Raw genomic sequence first — 21,383 nt, forward strand, 5'->3', positions numbered from 1 at the left:
GGACAATTTGTGTGATGGAGTGAATAATGCAAATTGCAACTAGAGCTTCCTGGAAAACGTGGCAAAGTTAAAGGATATATTTATTCATCCACTAAGCACGGATCCGCGTGGGACTGTTCACCTCTAGAAGGTCTTTCATTTCAGGAAGAACGAATATTTCAACGATTGGAAATGCTGCTAACTATGTGTTTTAGTATGACTTTTTGTGGCCTTACTTCTTTTTAAGAGTAGTTTATTGTGCTTCTAGAGGAAAAACGTACACTACTTGTGGAAAAGGATAGTCCCCATTACAACGTACAAGGTTGGTATATTTCTTGGTTCACATTTCATTTTTCAAATCTAAAAAATGTATAGATTATCATATAATTTAAAATTTCTAAATGATGTGACAGTTTGTATTTATACATGGTTAGATTTAGAAAATAAAATATGAATAACTATATTGACAAAATAAAGGATTTGAAACTATGTCATAGCACATTAATAGTGAGAAATTGAGTAACATAACCCCAACGAGTCATTCATCATAATTGCTTACTATTGAGTATAAATGTTAAGCCCTAATTGGAGCTCAATCCGCATAAGTTTTGGGTTAATTAATGAATTAGTGTTATGTTCACAATATTTTCACAATAATTTCACAATAAATCCTAGTTGGCACGTTGTTACAAGTTTTTAGTTTGAATCTACCATTAAAATTACTTTCTTTCCCATTAGTAATAGCACATAACAATCTGTCACCTAAGATTTGTTGCAAAAATGTTGGATCTAGCATTTCTCATAGGTGATGTAGCGTGGTTGATTGATGGGAAAATCCGTTGACATACTTAACTGAATATTAATTATAAATCACTCTTTTTTTGTATAACGTAACCATAAACAACTCAATGTTTTTTCTTTTACAATTTTTTTTAATGGTCATATCCTTATGTTAATAGTTAAGTATTTCCCTCTGATTAGGTCAACGAATATCAATTAATGCATTCTGATAAAGGCAAAAGTTTTTGCAGTGGTGCCTTAAGGCACTTTGATAATGTTACGTTCACTGTGATTTCTCTAGATCTTGTGGTTGTCTGGACTCCCAAAAGGGAATAGGACCTTGAGCCCAAGCTAATAGAATTGGGCTTTAGGACGTTCAATTTGGTATATGGGTTCTATTCAAATTGGAGATAAGTGTGATGGTACAAACTTTTTTTTTTTTTTTTTTAATGCAAAAAAGGCTCATATAGCGCGATATCAATGCCCTGATCCTATTTAAACTCGAATTCTATGGCGTGGGATCACCAAAACTGTTTGGGGCTATTCATGTGGGTATAACATTTAAACTGAAGCATCATGACTTGAACCACAACCCTTAAACTCTCAAGGGTGACGGTTTAAGGGACTCCTATCATTATGTTATAATAGGCTTTATTCAATACACATTATTCTTGTATTTCTATGTTCTGAGCTATATGGTTATGGACCTAATAACTTGATTTTTTGTCTTTGGGGTGCTCACTTGAGGTACTTGTAGAGAGATACCAATGCATTGTACCTTTGAAAGGTCACTTGAAATGAGACATAACTTTGAAAACTGTGTGTTAGAAAAGTTTTTTTTTTTTTTTTTTTGACAGTGAAGATAAAATTTTATTAAAAAACTGGTAAAACCCAGAGAAATATACAACTGTTCATGTCCACTAGCATAATGTAAAGACAACACAACATAACTTAGGGAGTTCCAATCAAGCTGGGTGTTTGTGTTCTTGTGAGATGCTTCGACATGTGCTGGTAGTCTTGTAACAGATTCATGGCACTGTGGAGTATGTCAGCTAATTGGGACTACTTTCACTTGAAGTAAAAACCGGTTTCTGGCGTTCCAAATGGACCAACTGACCATTGCCCATACTTCTAATTCCTTCACCGTGAGCTTCCCTTTCATATGTCTGGCGAGAGAGTAAAAATCTGGTGCTACAGTTGTACATTTCTGCAACTTTCCTTTGATCAGAGCCCACCCATTGGTGGCCAATGGGCACTCCTATAAGACATGACAAACCATTTCTTCTTCGTGTCTGTAGATGTCATAGTGAGGATCAATAGGTATTCTCCTTCTTGCAAGGTTAGCCCGTGTGGGGAGAATCTCAGAGCATGCTCTCCAAAAGAAGGTTCGCACCTTCGGTGGAACATCCATTTTCCACATTTTATGCCAAAGCCTCTTATCATCCTGCGCTTTGGAATGCTCGCCCCCACCATCGTGATTCATGTTAAGAATATAAAGTATGAGAAATACTGAATAGTCTGTATATTGATGTATATATAATAATATACAATAGAGAGCCTTATATAGGCTAGGTATGTGTGCAGTACAAGTAAAAGGAGTAAACTACAAGTACAGTATACTGGGCTAAGCCCAATGGGCTAAACTGGTCTAAGCTATACACTAACATCCCCCTTCAAACTCAAGGTGGCAAGGAGGAAGCCAATTGGAGTTTTGATATTAGATCTCGAAGACGACTAGGCGGGTGAGTCTTGGTAAAGATATCAGCAGGTTGGTCAGCAGAGGAGATGGAGAATAACTTGAGATTTCCTTTCTTGAGATGTTGGCGAGTGATGTGGCAATCGATCTCAATATGCTTGGTGCGTTCGTGGAAGACATCATTATGAGTAATGTAGATAGCACTACGATTGTCACAATAAAGAGGAGTGGCAGTGGGCTATGGAGCATCCATGTCAGCCAAGAGCTAGCGAAGCCAAACAAGCTCACAAGTGGTGTCGACAAGGGCACGATACTCAGCCTCAGTACTGGAACGGGAAACCACATCCTGCTTCTTGCTGCACCATGAGACCAGAGAAGTACCTAATAGGAAAAAGAAACCTGTGATAGAGCATCGATCAGTCGGATCAACTGCCCAGTCAGCATCTGAATAAGCATGAAGCTCAAGAGAAGATCGAGAGGAGTAATGCAGACCATGATAAAGTGTGCCTTTGACATATCGGAGAATCCGAAGAACAGCAGCATAGTGGACAGAATGAGGTGCATCCATGAACTTACTAACCATACCCACGGCATGTGAAATATCCGGACGAGTAACAGTGAGATAGATCAAACTGCCAACCAACTGACGATAGTGAGTAGCATTGGATATAGGTTCACCGTCCAAGGGTGTGAGCTTTGCATTGTATTCGAAAGGAGTGGAAACAGTCTTGTTATCGGTGACACCAGCTTTGGAGAGAAGATCAGAACCATATTTAGATTGGGAAAGATAGTATACATCAGAGGATAAGGTAACCTCAAGCCCAAGAAAACAACTAAGAGTGCCTAGATCTTTCATCTCAAAATGCTAACTAAGGAAGTGCTGAAGAGAGCGGATACTTGCAGAATCATCTCCAATAATAATCATATCATCAACATAAAGAAGAATAAGAGTGATACCAGCAGAGGATCTTCGAACAAAGAGAGCAGTGTCATGAGGACTCGAAGTGAAACCCTGCTGAGCAACAACTGAGCTAAACTTTTCAAACCAAGCTCGAGGAGCCTGCTTAAGGCCATAAAGAGCATGGCGAAGGCGGCAAACTTGATTGCCTGAGTGTGGATAGCCAGGGGGTGGTTGCATGTACACTTCTTCATGGAGGTCTCCATTGAGGAAAACATTCTTCACATCCATTTGATAAAGAGGCCAACGGCGAACAGCAGCCACAACAATGAGACATCTAACAGATGTAAGGCGAGCAATAGGAGCAAATGTTTCCTCATAGTCAATACCATACTCCTGAGTAAAGCCCTTGGTAACTAGGCGAGCCTTGTATCGTTCAATAGATCCATCAGCTTTGGTCTTGATCTTGTAAACCCATCTACAACCTATTACAGACTGACCAGGAGGCAAATCAACCATATCCCAAGTGTGATTCTTATGAAGGGCATCTAGTTCTTCATTCATAGCTTGCTGCCAATGAGGGTCAGTATGGGCCTCACGATAGGGGTGAGGTTCATAGAGGGTGGCAAGAGCAAGAAAGCAATGATAATTAGTGAGATAAAGGGGAGGAATGCTTACCCGAGTGGAACGACGAAGTTCAGGACCAACAAGAGACTTAGGAGAGGGTGGTGCCACAGGATCCAAGACAGGCGGGTCATATGCCGGAGACAGAACCGGAGATGAGTCGTCTAGAGAGGCAGCCGATGTTGAAGAATCCTCTACAAGTTCAGGATAGAGAGGGAGGAAAAGATCAGTAAAAATGGGAGACTCTAAGGAAGAAGATGCAGGAAACTGCTGAAGACTCGTGAAAGGACGATGTTCCCAAAACTCAACATAACGGGAGACACGAAGGCGATGAGAAATGGGATCATAGCAGCAAAACCCTTTTTGAGACACACCATAACCAAGGAAACAACAGAGACGAGTACGAGGTTGGAGCTTTGTTCGTTCATGAGGAGGAAGAGAGATAAAGCAAGCACAACCAAAAACCCGAAGAGAGGAGTCGTCAGGAGTTTGACCATAGAGAAGCTCAAATGGTGATTTGTTATGTGTAGTTGGTGAAGGAATACAATTAATGGTGTGCACAGCAGTGAGTGCGGCCTCACCCCAAAAGCGCTCAGGAAGAGAGGCAGAAATGAGAAGGGTACGGACAACATCAAGAATGTGACGATGTTTTCGTTCTGCACGACCATTTTGTTGAGAGGTGTAAGGACAAGACCGCTGAGGAAGAGTACCATGACTGTCTAAAAAGGATAGGAAAGATTTATCATTATATTCTTGAGCATTATTTGACCGAAATACTTTAACGGTGCAATTGAACTGTGTTTCAATCATTTTATGAAATGTTTGGTAAATAGACACAAGTTCAGACCTATGGTGAAGTAGATAAATCCAAGTATATCGAGAAAAATCATCCACAAATATGACAAAATATTTAGATCCCCCCTCAATGGGAACAGGTGCAGGACTCCAAATATTAGAATGTATAAGATCAAAGGGGCAGAAGAAAAGGAGTCACTTTTATTAAAGGGCAATTTTGTTTGTTTGCCAAAATGACAAGAAGTACAATCAAATTTTTGAAACTGAACTGAACCTAAATGACCTTGAGAAGCTAACAACTGAAGACAAGATAAGGATGGATGACCAAGACGAGCATGCCATAGATCAGGTGAGGAGGTGGCAGTGGTAGCAGCTGCAGAAACAACTTGTGAAGGAATCTTCAAGTCATGAACCTCAAACATTCGACCAACCATACGGCCTGTCCCAAGCACTTGACCCGACCGGGGATCCTGCACATCCACACCATGATTAGTAAATAGAATATCTACGCCTAATTCGCAAAGTTGACCAACAGAAAGCAAATTGAGGGATAACTTTGGAATATGAAAAGTGTCAGTAAGGGATAAACAAGGAGAAGAGATTGTTCCTTTATGACTAACAGGCATAGGAGTTCCATCAGCAGTGTAAATGGTGATTGGATGTTCTAAGGGTGCCTTATCAGAAAATTGGAATTCATCAGGAGTCATATGGTTACAACATGCAGTATCAAAAAACCAAGGTTGTTTACCTGAGGTGACAGAAGGGCAGTGGAAGTGCGGGATAAAACCTATTGAACAACTGCCTCAATATCAGTTGTAGTAAGTGAGGAAGCCAAAGATGGACTTGTAGGAACTGATGGATCTGAAGGACATACAGCAGCTGCCTGAGGAAGAGAAGCTTTATTCTGCTCTTGTACAAATTTCTATAGCTTGCAACAAACAGAGATGTGATGGCTTTTGGCACGGCAAAACTTGCAGTGAGTACCTTTGGAAGACTGAGAGGTGGGACGCCCAGAGTTTATTCATGGAGGAGCAGTGAATGCAACAATGGGAGGCTGTGGTGAGGGTGTAGCCAATACATGATCAGATGATGTCATGTGATAAGTAGGCCGATGATTCTCCTCAGAAATGAGCTCCTTTACTGCAGCATCAAGAGAAGGAGTAGGAGACTGGCTAAGCAGAGAAGCCTTAGTAGGCTCAAAATCCTCACGTAAACCCATCATGAAGTGCATAGATTTATGGCGATCCCAATATTTGACAAAGAGCTCAATGTCCTTAGAACACACCAGTGGAGGATCTGCAGCAAAGAGTTGTTCCCACATAGTAGAAGTCTGAGAATAAAAATTAGAAATAGACTGACCTATCTCTTGGCGCATTTGATAAAGTTTTGATTCAATGTGAAACTCCAAGCTTGAATCATTAGTGCAGTTATAGCGATCGGCCAAAAATTTCCAAGCAGCCTCAGCAGTTTCAAGACGAGGAAGAAGATTATGAAAAGAGGGAATAGAGGTATTGATAAACCAAGACAAGATCTTACTTTGAATACTCTCCCATTCCTTTAGACGTTCTTCATAATCATCTGTTGTAACAGCAGTCTTGGAAGACTCTTCAGTAGCTGTGGTTTTGGACTTAGGGTTTGGTACTGGCTTAGGAATTGAACCAGTCACATATCTCCACAGTTTACGACCCTTGAGAAAGATAGTCATATTCTGAGACCATGCATGATAGCTAGTAGGACTATCCAACACGATGGTGATAGAACGTATGATATCTCGTTCACTTTGTTGAGCCATAATGAAGAAAATGACCAAAAAGTGAGATTTAGAGACCTCAAATGTAGAAACGAGTCCCAAAATCAGAATCTACACGAAAAATTGAGCAAGACAGGTCCTGTTGAAAAATTTTGACTTGGTCAACGGTCAACGGTCAAAGTCAACGGTCAACGATCTGGTCTGGTCAAGTCAACAGTCAACGGATGACGTGTGCTGACGTGGCAGTGTGACGTCACCCTAGGGCTGACGTGGCAGTTCGTGAAATAGAGCAAGCGTGTGGGCACGTGTGAGTGCGTGTGGGCACGTGGAGGTCGTGTGATCTAGCGCGTGTGGCGCGTGAGGAGAGTGACGGCGCGTGGCGATGCGTGGAGCGCGTGCTCGTGAGGCAGAAACTTCAGGCGGCGCATGGAGGCGCATCTAAGGTGTTTTCTGGGCCTTCTTGGTTGGGTTTTGTTCGGGATTGTCTGTTTTGTCACTCAATGCCTTTGCTTTGACCGTTGGATGAGCAGAACGATGAGATCCGAGAGTTGCTGGGACTATGGGCGTGACGGCGGTGACTCGCTTCTGATAGTGGCTACTGGATGAAGGCGAGGGCAGCGGAAGAACGACGGAGATGTCCACAGGAACCAGAAAGTCAGAGGAATAGCTCTGATACCATGTTAAGAATATAAAGTATGAGAAATACTGAATAGTCTGTATATTGATGTATATATAATAATGTACAATAGAGAGCCTTATATAGGCTAGGTATGTGTGCAGTACAAGTAAAAGGAGTAAACTACAAGTACAGTATACTGGGCTAAGCCCAATGGGCTAAACTAGTCTAAGCTATACACTAACAATTCAAACGAAGGGCAACAAGGTAGGCAGATCGGATTGTGAAGTATTGGGCTTTGTTTTCTTTACAAAATAATATGTCCAGTATTTAGGGATCGTCAAGTTTGATGCTAAGGCTATCTTCCTGTGTGGACTGCATGAAAGTGTTTTGTATCAAGGGCCTGTTCCACTGATTGGTTTGCTGGTCAATAAGGTCTCCCACCTTTAAGGACGTGTTAGCACCCTGTTTGAAGAGTGGTGGCGGGGTAGCCATTTGTGATTATGGATGTTGATGCTCTACCCATCACCAATCTGCCACCTTGAGCCCTCAAGGATAATATCCCTTGTAACCATCAAACTACGCCACACAAAAGAAGGATTTTGGCCAATCTTTGCCTCTAGAAATGAGCAGTTAGGGAAATATTTGGCTTTATATACCTTATAAAAAAGGGATTGTGTACCTATGATCAAACGCTACGCTTGCTTGGCTAGCATGGCTAGATTGAAAGTGTGGATATTCCGAAAGCCCATTCCATCCTTGTTTTTTGGGGTGCATAGCCTATTCCAGTTTATCTAATGGATCTTCTTCTCATTATGAGTTTGTCCTTACCAATACTTAGCCAACACCGAATTTATGTCATCACACACCTTCTTAGGGAATTTGAAAATACTTATAGAATAAGTGGGTATTACTTGTGCTACCGTCTTGATCAAAACCTCCCTTCCCGCCTTTGATATAGTTTTTTCCTTCCACTCCATCACCCTTTTTGTTATCCTTTCCTGTAGGCCCTTAAACGTGTTCACCTTGGATTTTCCCCCCACCATAGGAAGACCAAGGTATTTTTCATAGTTTGTGATGACTTGAGCACCCAACAAAGTCTGGATTTCCTCCTTGATTCTAGGAGTAGTGTTCTTGCTAAAGAAGATTGTGGGGTTTTTTTTTTTTGTTGATTGCTTGACCCGAGGCTTCCACATATTGTGTAAGGATGTCAAGAAGTTGTTGGCATTCAGTAATCTTAGCCTCACAAAATAACTGGCTATCATCTGCAAAGAGGAGGTGAGAGATACGAACACCGCCCCGGCAACTTTGGATCCCCTTCAATCTATTTGTAGTCACAACCTTTCTGATCAAAGAAGATAAACCCTCAACACAAAATAAGAAGAGGTAAGGAGACAAAGGGTCACCTTGCTTTATTCCACGGGTAGGAGTTATGAGGCCTTTTGGCTCCCCATTGATAAGTACCGAATAGGATGCTGTACAAATTGTTTCCGTAGCCAAATTCACCCATTATCATGGTAGTCCCATCTTAAGCATGATCCTTTGAAGAAAACTCCACTCCACTCTATCGTAAGCCTTACTTATATTGAGTTTGATTGCCATGTGCCCGGTTCTTCCTTTTCTCCTATAGCACATTCGATGTAGCATTTCAAACGCCATCGTGGTATTATCTGTGATTAGTCTATCAGGAATAAAAGACTTTGGGCATCAAATATAATTTTGGGTAAAAAAGATTTTACCCGATTTGCAAGCACTTTGGATATAATTCGAGATACAACATTACCCAAACTTATGGGGCAGTACTCCATGATATTTTGTGGGTCATTTTTTTTTTTTTTTTGGTATGAGTACAATGTGTGTGTAATTCATTTTCATCAAATATTTTTCAGAGTGTAAAACAGATAACACAGCAAATGTAACATCATGACCAACAATATGCCAGAATTTTTGAAAAAAGAAAGGGGTCATACCATTCGGTCTGGGTGATTTAGATGGGTGCATACTGAAAAGTGCTCTCCTTGCATCATCTTTTGAATATGGTTGTGTTAAGGATTGGGCCATGTCATCCGTGACTACGTTTTCAACTACTTCCAGCACCCCTTCCATGTGCCTTTGAGTTTGGGCTTTAAACAAGTCATCATAGTACTCCTCAACAATAGAGGTAATTTTCCCCATATCTGTTTGCCACACCCCATCTTTATCATGCAAACCTTTTATGGTGTTCTTCTTCTTCCTTTGGCTAGCCCTTTGGTGAAAAAATCTTGTATTTTTATCACCAGTTGGAAGCCATATGGACCTAGACCGCTGCCTCCAATACACTTCCTCATGGTGTATCAGTTCATTGATCTCCCTCCTCAATATATTTATGCGCTCCTGGTTTGATTCATACCCTTGTGCCACTAATTCCTCAAGTAATTGTTGCTTTTCTGTTAGGCGGGTTCTTGTGTTTCCGAAGGTAGATTTACTCCATGCAACCAAGTGTGCTCTGCAAGCTTTAATTTTCTCGAAAAGGCAATACATTGGGCAACCCAAAGGCTGAGTTTGTGTCCATGAATCTCAGATTATTTTTTCACACTCCAAATGGGCCACCCTTTTCTCTTCGAACTGGTGGATCTTTTGTCACCTCCAGTTGTGTTGGACGTTCTGTGGAGATGTGGTGATTAGAATCGGGTCATGGTCGGAGTAAGACACTGTCAAGTGGTGCACTTTTGCCGCTGGGTATAGTTCTGACTAGCCCAAGGAAGCACACACCCTATCCAGTCTTTCCTTGACAAAATCTTCTCCCTCACGCCCATTCCGCCATGTATACTCGTAACCATGGTAGCCAAGATCAATCAGTCTGCAAGCCAACAAGGTGTTTCGAAATGCAAGCATCAGTGGTAATGGTCTGGGATGCCGTCCATTCTTTTCCTTGGAGACCAATATCTCGTTATTGTCTCCAACGCATAGCCATGGAAGAGTAGACCAATTATACAGGTGCCTCATTAATCTCCATGTTTAGGGCTTCAACTGTTCCTCCGAGTATCCGTATAAACCAATCAATCTCCATGGTTGGGTGGAAGGCATAAGAACTTGTACGTCTATATGGTGTGGGGAGTAGGTTTGTGTCTCAATCAGCACGTTAGTTACTTGTTGTTAAGAATAGAAATATGTCATTTTGGCTCATTTTTCAACATAATTTTGAAAACTACAATTAATTAGTCAAAGATTTCATTTGGACAAAATTTTTAGTATACGTAAAATATGTTAGAAGAAAGTTTGCATGCACTTTGATTGTCATTTGCGAGCACAATCATTTTGCTTGAGGGAATTGAATTTAACTCAGGCAAGATTCTGAAAATTTGTCTTCAACCCTAATTTTTTTTTTCCCATCATTCCACTTCCAAAGTAGGATCACCTCACATATTAAAGTAAAATTGAAATATAACTCTTAATTAGTAAAAACAATGAATATCTAAAAACGTATAAATAAATGGAGATATAAGAGTGAAATAGTGTTTGGGTTGTAGTAAATTTTTCATTCTATAGGATTTTTGTGTGGTTATCTTATCCAAAGAGCTCAAGTGGGATATTTAAAGTCAAACAAAAGTTGACAATGTTCATTTTAGTTCCTACAAATTAGGACATGAATGTTAAAGCCTCTAATGTTTATTTAAACGCTAAATTCAACTGTCTCTTATCCATCTCACTACTCTCACTCACAACTCATTATCCTTGAGAAATCTCAATTGCATGTTTAACCATGTCAAACACCACATAGTCAATCATGGCCAAACATGCAATTCCATCATTCAAATAATTTTATGTACAACATTGTGTAAGGTAATTTCTTAAGACCATTACACACATACATATTGTGGGTAATTTGGTCACACAATTCAAAATTCATATTTTGGCCTATTTGGCCACACAATCCAACACATATTACATTCTAGGCGAAAACCACATTTTCGTTCCTACATTTTCACGCGATTTCCACTTTGGTCACTATCTTTTATTTTCACTGCTTTTAGTCCTCATTTAGAAAAACGCATTTTATTTTAGTCCTTTCCGTCAATGCCTTAACGGCAAAGTCCTACGTGGCAGACGGAACTATTAAAATAATAATAATTTTTTTTTTTATTTTGGCATTAAAAAATGCCATGTTAGCATCTAAATTAAAAAAAAAATTAATTTATTAATTTTAACTAAATAAAAAATAAAAAACAAAAATAAAAACAAAAAATTACATTAATTGAGATCTAAGTGTGTCTTGAACAAGAATAACAAGAACACAAACCCAGATCTAAGAACACAAAATTAAAATCCAAAATCACAAACCCAGAAAAGAGAAAGTTGTGGTGATCAAAATCATAAACCAGTGCTCTGCTTGCTTACTAAGAAAATCATAAACCAAACTAAAAAGTAGAATTACACATTCAACCTCCTTGCTGCACTTGACACCACAACTTTTGCATCAAAATCACAACCAATTCCAATTTCAAATCTCAAATCCCAGAAAACTCTTTTGTTCTTTCAATTTCTCAAAAAATGTTTGGGCGTGGAAAGTGAGGCAAGGGTTTGGGCAAGGGAGGAGTGAAATGACATCGTAAGGTTCTTCGCAATAACATCCAGGAGATCACAAAGCCTGCAATTCGTCGTTTGGCTCGCAGGGGTGGAGTGAAGCGTATCAGTGGTTTGATCTACGAGGAGACACGTGGCATCTTCAAGATCCTTTTGGAGAACATGATCCGTGATGCCGTGACCTACACTGAGGATGCAAGGAGGAAGACCGTGACGGCCATGGATGTTGTCTATGCCTTGAAGAGGCAAGGAAGGACTCTCTATGGGTTTGGTGGTTAAGAATCTTGAGATTATGATTAGATTTGTGTACTTAGTTGTGGTGGTTGTTGTAGATCTTACCTCTAGATCTGGATTTCGTTCCTTGTTTTTAGGTTGTATTTCTGTAATTTCGCACTCTCAGATTCAAGTAATGGAATTTGCTGTTTATTTTTTATTTTTTAATTCTGTTTGTGTTGTAGTTGTGGTTTTTCCTGTTAGAAAATCTGTTGCTTGGAAAGTGGACGAAATCTCTAATTAAATAATTTGAATTTGGAAAATTTGGAGCTCAAGCTAATATATTGAATGTGTAATTCTACTTTTTAGTTTGGTTTATGATTTTCTTAGTAAGCAAGTAGAGAATTGGTTTATGATTTTGATCACCACAACTTTCTCTTTTCTGGTTTTGTGATTTATGGATCTTAATTTTGTGTTCTTAGATCTGAGTTTATGTTCTTATTGTTCTTGTTCAAGACACATTTAGATCTCAATTAAGGTGATTTTTTTTTTTTCTGTTTTAAAATTTTTTTATTTAGTTAAAATTAATAAAATAAATTTTTTTTTTTAATTTAGATACTGACATGGCATTTTTAAATGCTAAAATAAATTTTTTATTATTATTTTAATAATTCCGTCTGCCACATAGGAATTTGCCGTTAGGGCATTGATGGAAAGGACTAAAATGAAAGACATTTTTCTAGTTAGGGATTAAAAGCGGTGAAAATAAAAGATAGGGACCAAAGCGAGAATCGCGTGAAAATGTAGGGATGAAAATGTGATTTTTGCCTACATTCTATTTATATACCATAGAAAAATAAAATTTTTTGTATACTTCATTTGAAGGTAAAAAACACATTTTGGAACATTGTACTCATATACACACACACACACTCTTTACTACTACTACTACTAATAAGATGATTCTCCTGTTTTGTCTTCAATTTTTGACATACCAAAATATCTTCATACAAATTCTAAAATAACATAACCTTTAGTTTAATTTTTTTTTTCCTACAAAAAAAAAGGGGTTAAAAGAGTAATTCTATCTCATGTACAGAAGGGGAAAAAAAACCGTTATTCTCATTTTTATTCAAATGTTTGATACCTATTTGTATTTGTTATCTATTTGAATTCAAATACTTTTATTAAAAAAAAAAAAAAGGAAATCAAAAAATACAAAAAAAAGCATTTTAAACATTATAACACTAAAAAAAAAAAAAAAAAAAAAAAAGCATTTTTGCACACGCAAAGCTCGTGTGATGAGTCTAGTATATATATATATATATATATATATATATGTGTGATGGTTTTTATAAAAAGTACTATATGAATTGTTGTTGTTATTTAGTGATTTATGAAAAAATGCATCATGTTAGTTTCAATATGAAAAAAAAAAAAAAAAAATGCATAATTTGTTATCTTAGAACACATGATCAGCTTTGATTTTATCATTTGATAATGGAATTCATGAATTTATTGAATTGTGTGGAAATTTTAAAGGTGCTTCTTCTTTGTTTATGTTATTTAGGAAATTGATAGAAAATCTTATTAACAATGAATTTTGAAAATTTTGTGAAAATTTGGTTGTTGAAAGTTATTATACTTGAAAATATGCTATGAAATTAAATATGTTAAACCTACTATGAACTCTTTATGTTTTACCCTTGAGTTGTGAAGTTAGTGGTTACCCAACCTAGTTGGGAGACTCCTAGTATAATAGGAGTAAGTGAAAGGGAAATGTTTAGTGCACATCTCTTATTGCACACATTGTACACACAATCTCCAAAAACAATGAGAAACTGTGACTTTATTATAAGGACAAAACTTACGTATAGTATTTTAGATGTTGTTCCTTAGGTTCTTCTCATAAGATTTTGCCATGTGGCTATTTAATTAAAAAAAATATACTTTCATCTCATGAGAAAAAATCCACATGACAAAACTTAAGGAACAACATTTATGTATTGTACCTAAGTCTTGCCATTATTATAATAAGTAAAAAATTCATGTGATTTTAGGAGTATTATATCAAGAGTCTCCCATTATATATAACCTAATATACAACTTAAAGCTTCCTTTATTAGTGGGGATTGGAGTGCTAAAATAAGTTGGGAGACATGTTCTCAAAATGATTTATGAGTCAGTTTTTCTATTTTTCCACATGCTATTTCATGATGTTATTTCTTTTTTTTCTTTTTTTTTTTGGGGGGGTGGGGGGGTTGAGAAACCAGCCTGGGGCTTTATTAAAAATAACTCAATGAACATCAAATAAGACTAATTGGGTAATATCTTCAAGTAGGTCTTCCAACCAAACCTGCAACCCCACACAATGTTTAGCCTATTTGCTAGAGCAACAGCCACAATATTACAATTGCATTTAACATGACAAAAACATGAAAATTGAAAAGCAGAAGCTTGAAACCGAATGTCATCAATAATATTCCCTTATGGAAAAAATTCTGGAAACCCACGGTCAATTGAATTAATAACTGTCACCGAATCACCTTCAAATGTCACCCTCCTTAAGCCAATTTCCAAAGCAAATTGCACTGCCCGTCGACAAGCAAGAGCCTCCAATTTTGCCACCGATTGAGAAAGCGGGATTGGCATTGATAAAGCACCAATTACTTCTCCATTGCTATCTCTAATGATTACACCAATTCCCGCTGTGTTGGTTGCTTGGAAGACCGCCGCATCAAAATTGGCCTTGAAACTGTGAAGATCAGGGGGACGCCATTGGTGCTGGGGCACGGATGAAGGTGCTGCTGGGGGCGGGTCTTGGACAGCAAGAAATTCTTAAAGCATTCTACCTGCAATGGAACTAATACTAGACAATGGTTGCATAGGGAGGCCAAGCCGTATAGTGTTTCGACGATTCCATAAACACCATGCACAAAGAGTGAAAATTTCTTTCCTAGAAGTCATCATGCATCTGCATAACTTTAGCTAGCAGATCTGCAAAGTTCACAGGGGGTGGGGAGGCAGCATGGTGAGCCCATTGGAAAGAGCCCCATACAGCTTCAACTTCTTTACATGACCATAGTGCATGAATCTGGTGATCAGGTTGAACCTTGGAAATCTCACAGATATCATTCGGGATAATGTGTCATCGATGAAGATTAGCCATTGTTGGCAAAACATTGTTACGTGCACACCAGGCAAAGTGCTTAATCTTATTTAATACTCAAATTTCATAGCCCTTTCCAAAACTGCTTACTTGATGCTAGATTAGATCGAGATGCAATTCTGTAGGAGGTACAAATTAATTATCTGCAGTTCATCTCAAAAAATAAAGAAAGAAAGAAAGAAAGAAATAAGAAAAAGAAAAAGAAAAAAAATTGATAAAATTGTTCCGATTTTACCAATAGAATTACATTCAACCGTGAACCGTCCCATTGAATGTAATGTAAGCATCATTTTCGGACAAGGGAATCACAAATGCTTGACAGATTAATTTATGCACTAATTAACATGACTCTGAAATAAAATAAAATAAACTAAAATAAGTTTATGCTCAAACATAATAATTAGTTGACAAATTTTAAATTCTAGCACATGCTGATTGCATACTATAAATCTTCATATTTTGGGACGATTTGGTGCCAATTTAATATTTGATTTTATTGTTAACTTGTAACAAATGATAACCTAAGTTTATGTTAAATCCCTAACTAGTTTTTTCTGGAATCTAATTCGGTCCTTAATTAATGATCCTGCTTGGTTGTTTGTAGATGAATTGGTCTCTCAGCCTATGGTGAAGATTTTTTTTTCTCTCTCTCTTTTTTTTTTTTTTTGGCATGTGTGACATATTGATATTACTATTCAATATGGAAAAAAAAAATTATCAATTCTCACGGAAGATATATTCTCAAATATTAAATTGTGGTCAATAAATATGTATATGCACAAAATTATAATAAATACAACAAACAGCAAATCTTATAAAATGATAAAATTACAAAAGTTTTTAACTTAATTGACATCTCCTCATATACTAGTTGCAGCAGTGTATTGTAAATATTTAAAAGAAAGGATAAAAAATTGAATTTAGATTTTATTTATTTATTTGTTTTGGGAAGCAGAAGAATGAAGCTGAACAGCAATTATGCTGACTAGCAAATCATAGATTTGACCGCCTTTGTTGACGAATCAACGGTCATAGTGCAATTCATTTCGGCTGACTTCTTCTTCTTCATCACAAGCATGAACACCACTTTCCCCTTAAGCTTGGCATGGCTGTTTAGAGTTAAAACCCCAGCACCTAACTCACTTCCAAGTTTGGTAGTGGATGGCAGGGCGTTTGAATTTACATTAACTGTGACAGTAACTTTTTTTGTCGAACGCATCCCAGCCGTATGTTTAGGAATAGTGACTTGCCCCACTGTCACACCCTGGTACATAAAGGTGGCATTGGTGCTATCAAATTTGTAGGGACCAAAGTTTGTGTTCTTAACCCGAACTTGGGCTGTGAAGCTCAAGTCGAAGGAAGGTCTTGCTTGGGTTCCAGTTTCGAAGTTCTGGAATGTGACATTAGTGCCTAACCTGACCTTGGGGGTCCTAGCTTTCATCACAACGAGTGCAAAGACCGTGATGATCATGATCTCAAACACAACAAAAGCAGAAATATATATGGCTAACTTGATCCTTTTCTTTCGCTTGAGCACATGATCAGGTATTAAAGGGCCAGAGTCTTCAATGTTTTCATCAGTTCTTCTAAATTGCCTATCTGCTGGTACTGAAGGGTACACCTGTTTGTTCGCTTGATCAACCATTTTTCTTCTTTGCGAATTGTGAATGGACAAGTTTTCTTGCAATTTCTTCAATAAAAGGGGTTTTTTTTTTTTTTTTTTTTTTTTTTTTTTTTTTTTTTTAGAGTTTCAACTTACAGCGTCCGTTCCTGATGGTAGCTCTTTATCATCAGACCAAAGACACCAATTAGTTGAACCCCAGATATCTTATACAACTATCAGAGACTTTACCAGTTGAGCTAACTGGAACCCACTTCTCTGAAAGGGGTTTGGAATATATAGTTGGAGTAACTATGTGTGTAAATGGCAGCTGAGTAAGTGCTTATATATGGTATAAATTAATAGTGCAGCCAGCGAATGCGTCTTATAATTAGGGTGGATTTGTTGATCATGACGTCTAGATGTTCTCTTGCTTATGAATGAAGGAATATTTGATTGTAAGGAAATGTTGTTAGTTGGAGTAACTATTTGTGTAAATGGCAGCTGAGTAAGTGCTTGTATATAGTATAAATTAATAGTGCAGCCAGCGAATGCGTCTTATAATTAGGGTGGATTTGTTGATCATGACGTCTAGATGTTCTCTTGCTTATGAATGAAGGAATATTTGATTGTAAGGAAATGTTGTTATGCGTCCTGATTGAAAGGAAACGGACTTTTTATGGTTCTTTAAAGAGTATTTTTTTTGCGTGAAGCTTTTACGTGGAGCTTGTTTTTGTGAAATGAACATTATGTTAAAGGTATGTGGTGGTTAAAATAAATAATTTTAAAGGGAAATTATTGTGTACTCTCGGAATACCATAAATGCGTACTTCCTCCTCTCACATGAATGGTAGGTCCCACTAATTAAATTCATGGTGGGACCAACCATTCATATGAGAAAGGGGAGTACGCATTTATGGTACTCCGGAAGTACCTAATAATTTTCCAATTTTAAAAGGCATACTTTTATGTAATATTTATGACAAATTTTATGCAATAATTATGATAAAGCAAGACTTAGGTGCTGTTCCTTAGGTCCCTTCTTAAAATTTTGCTATGTGGATTTTTTCTCTTGAGATAGAAGTATATTTTTTAGTTAAATAGTCACATTGCTTAATTTTAAGAGGGGGACCTAAGAAATAGTACCTAAGATACTGTATATAAATTTTGTCCATTATGATAATATTAAAAGACTCATTTAATAAGGTAATGGTAAATAAGCTACACATTTTGGAAGAAACATGCTAAGATAATATTGTTTAAGGAATAATGCAAAGGCTCATTTAATTTAATAAGGTCGAATTAAGTGTATTGACCATTGAGGTTTGAATGGGGATATAAATGTACAAGGAGAAAGCGAGAAACCAAAAGCTAAGAGCATTCACATCAGTCTCCTCAAATATTTAGCTAAATTAATCTAAAAAACTCTACTTTTGCTAGTTTAGCTATCTATTATTTTCATACACATACATCAGCCTCAATACTTTATCAACATTGAAATTTAATGTAATGAGGATAAAGGCTCACTACACATACAGATGAGACTATCCTCTTTAAAAACTTAAGTTAATTTAGTGAGGTTGATGCATGCTTGTTTTGGTTGAGTTTAAATAAATTTTTGCTAAAATATTAAATTGGTGAGACTGATGTGAATGATCTAAAGAAGAGAGTATATATTTGTTATTTTATAAGGAAAGAGGGACGAACCTCTATATATTAGGAAAAACGTATGAGGAATACAATAAAGATATTTTAAACTTGTGTATTTTATAAGGAAAGTTAAAATAATACATAACAATAAGTTATGATTTTTTTTAGAGAAAGACAATAAGTTATGATTGGTAGAGGATTTATATTTGAGGATTTATATTTAAAAAATGTTATATTCACTACATTTTCATAACAAATCTTTAATTACATGTTGTTATTGCCAGTTACGGGTGGATAAAAAAGTAATTTAAGTTGTGAGTTCAAATTAGAACTAATAACAACTTGTTATTTATGATTTGTTATGAAAGTTTTGTGAAAATGTTGGGAACTTAACATTTCTTTCTGTATTTCTATAGTCGTACATTCCAGTCACTATTTTACATTGATGTAACATACTCTCTCAATTGGGTTATGATAAAAAAAAAAAAAAAAAAAAATACTTCTACATCTTTCTTTTTTTGACCAATGGGGGTGTCTAGATCTCTTCAAGTATTTGACTATCCTCGGGTGTATGCAATCTTTCCATCCCTTACGTGCCGGGTTATTACAGGGAGGAATCTCATAGGTGTGTCCCCAAAATGTTGGTAAGAGGTTTTTGAATCTAGGATCTCATGAATATCATGAGGCCTTAGGAATCATTAAGTCAACCCCTTAGAGTTACTTCCAAATCTTTTTGAAGTGATAGAAGAAGGGAAGGCCCACTACATTGTTCATGATAGTCACTTGAATCCTAAAAAAAGTTCTTCGAAGTTTTGAGTTTTAACACACGAAAGATGAAATATGTTCGATACATTCTCATTTATTTCTTTTAGGATCCGCCTGTTAATAAGTCCTGAATGGCACAAAAGAGATGAGTAACTTAGAGGTATTGTGCAATTAGTTGGTATTGAAAACATACAAGTCAACTAGGCAAATCGGAAAAGAGATGGTTGAATCAACATAAATGTTCTCAAAGTTCTATTTTCCCCTTCCAAATATTCATAGGATAATATGAATATTTTAATAAAATGACAATAAATGGTAGTTCTTAGTACCTATGACACTTATGATATCTGAAGATCAAAATTTCTAATCAATATTTTGGGACTACTCTACAAAATTCTTCTCTATATTTTACTTGTTATATATTTGTGGGATAGGGATTATACACTCGTTGGAGAATAATTATGTGCTCAAAGAGTTCTCAACACCTGTGTTGTCCCAAAAAAGAAAAGATACCATTGCATTGTGTACCAGGTAAAGCAAGCATTACCTTTGAACAAGTGATGCTAGAGATATATACTTCAAATTTGGTAGAATTTATGAACTGATGTATCACAAATCAGTAAAATACAATTCAAACATTAATTTATTAGGTGTTTGACGTCTATTAATTACATTTATTACACATCAGTATATAAGCTGTATATAGTAACCTGGGATCTAATTCGGTTATGCCCTTAATAATTCTGCTTATTAATTACTTGTACCTGTAGGAGGCAAAATTTAAAGCCAATTATAAAATGCCACATTAAAATTTAGTGGCAAATTCTGAATTAATGTCATTAAATTAATTAAATCAAATGATGACATGTGTCATCTAAATTGATATTACATTGACATATTGAAATTTGCCACATGTCATTTAGCCCACATGATAAAGATAAATTTTCTATTCAAAGTTTATGGATAATTATCTTTATAAATAAATAAAATAAAGATAAATTTTGTAAGGTTGAATTTATTTAACCACCTAATTGGCTTTATTCCATGTCAAATTTGCTTGTATTTCAGCATTTAGTAACCCTGTATTTAGGTGGGTTTGATGTAAGAGTAGTGAGTGAGATAGAGTGAAGTTTGCTCAAGAGTATGCAAGAAAACAGAGACTCGCGGCTTGGCCTCGGGGGTGACTCGCGGCCGCAAGCCGCCAGACGCAGCACACGTGCCAAGCATGCTGGAAGGTGAACAGTCATGCAAGCTAGAGCACTACAGGACAAAACAGGACAACTAGTCATACGGTTATCTCACGACTGGATCTCGCGACTTAGTCAAGCCGCGAGGTCAAGCCGCAGGCCACCCCTGTTTTGTAAAACCTGACGTTTCACATTCCTCTCCCATTCCAGTATAAATACCCCTTTTACCCACGATTGTAAGAGAGCTTCCAGAGAGAATTTTGAGAGAGAAACCCTAAAGAAAAACAAGATTGATTCACCCACAATCTATACATTAGAATCTCTTCAAATTCCTCAACTCTCTTCCTCTCCATTATCAAATCCTTGAGAGGCATTATACCAAACCTGGTTCTCACCATTATCATTACTGTGAGAGAGCTGTTTGGATTTCTGGGAAGCAATCAAGAAGGAACCAATCTTCATTGGTTGATGCTACGGTCTAGTGGCGGAATCCGGGAAGCTAGAGAAGAAAAAGGTTCGGCGCAACCTCGTTGGAGCAAGAAGCTTGGAGGGCTTAGGTGCACTGGGTAGATTAGGCTTGGAGGGTCTATTGCTGTCCATGTATCCCAACTGTATTTTCTAGTGGATTGTTTACCGCTTGGAGGGCGGCGGAGAGGTTTTACACCGAGGGCTTCGGTTTCCTCTTCGATAACACATCGAGTGTTGTCTTTGTGTTTGCATCTTCCTTTCTCTCTATCTTTGCCTTTTTATTATCTGCTGTAGATTGTGTTTTAATTTGGCTTAGATAGTTTTTACCAATTCCGTATTATAGCTTATGTTAAGTTTCCACACACTAGTTGTTTGACATAATGCTTGAATTGGTTAAGTTGTAATTTGGGGGTCTAAACGTTCAAGGGTGTTTATACACATAATTGAACTTTCATTTGGTATCAGAGCGGGTACACTATTATTGGTTTCATTCCATTGTGTGATCCTTGACTCCCTTTTGAGATGGATCGGTCTCAATCCCTAAATGCACCTCCATATTTTGATGGTAGTAATTATGCTTTTTGGAAGGTTCGCATGAGAGCTTTTCCGTGTTCTATTGATGAATTCGTT

At 37.2% G+C, this 21,383-nt stretch overlaps 1 protein-coding gene and 1 pseudogene across 1 annotated transcript; one reads left to right on the forward strand and one right to left on the reverse strand.

Moving 5' to 3' along the window:
* The first annotated feature begins 11,668 nt into the window (after window positions 1-11,668).
* LOC126706399 (histone H4-like) lies at window positions 11,669-12,117 on the forward strand (annotated as a pseudogene).
* Window positions 12,118-16,054: 3,937 nt separating this feature from the next.
* LOC126706408 (late embryogenesis abundant protein At1g64065-like) lies at window positions 16,055-16,734 on the reverse strand. Its single transcript, XM_050405832.1, has one exon. It carries the CDS (start codon window positions 16,726-16,728, stop codon window positions 16,069-16,071), a length of 660 nt encoding a protein of 219 aa, XP_050261789.1. The 5' UTR covers window positions 16,729-16,734; the 3' UTR covers window positions 16,055-16,068.
* Between the last annotated feature and the right edge of the window lie 4,649 nt (window positions 16,735-21,383).

Source organism: Quercus robur, chromosome 2, assembly GCF_932294415.1.
Source record: "Quercus robur chromosome 2, dhQueRobu3.1, whole genome shotgun sequence".
In the NCBI taxonomy this organism is placed as follows: domain Eukaryota; kingdom Viridiplantae; phylum Streptophyta; class Magnoliopsida; order Fagales; family Fagaceae; genus Quercus; species Quercus robur.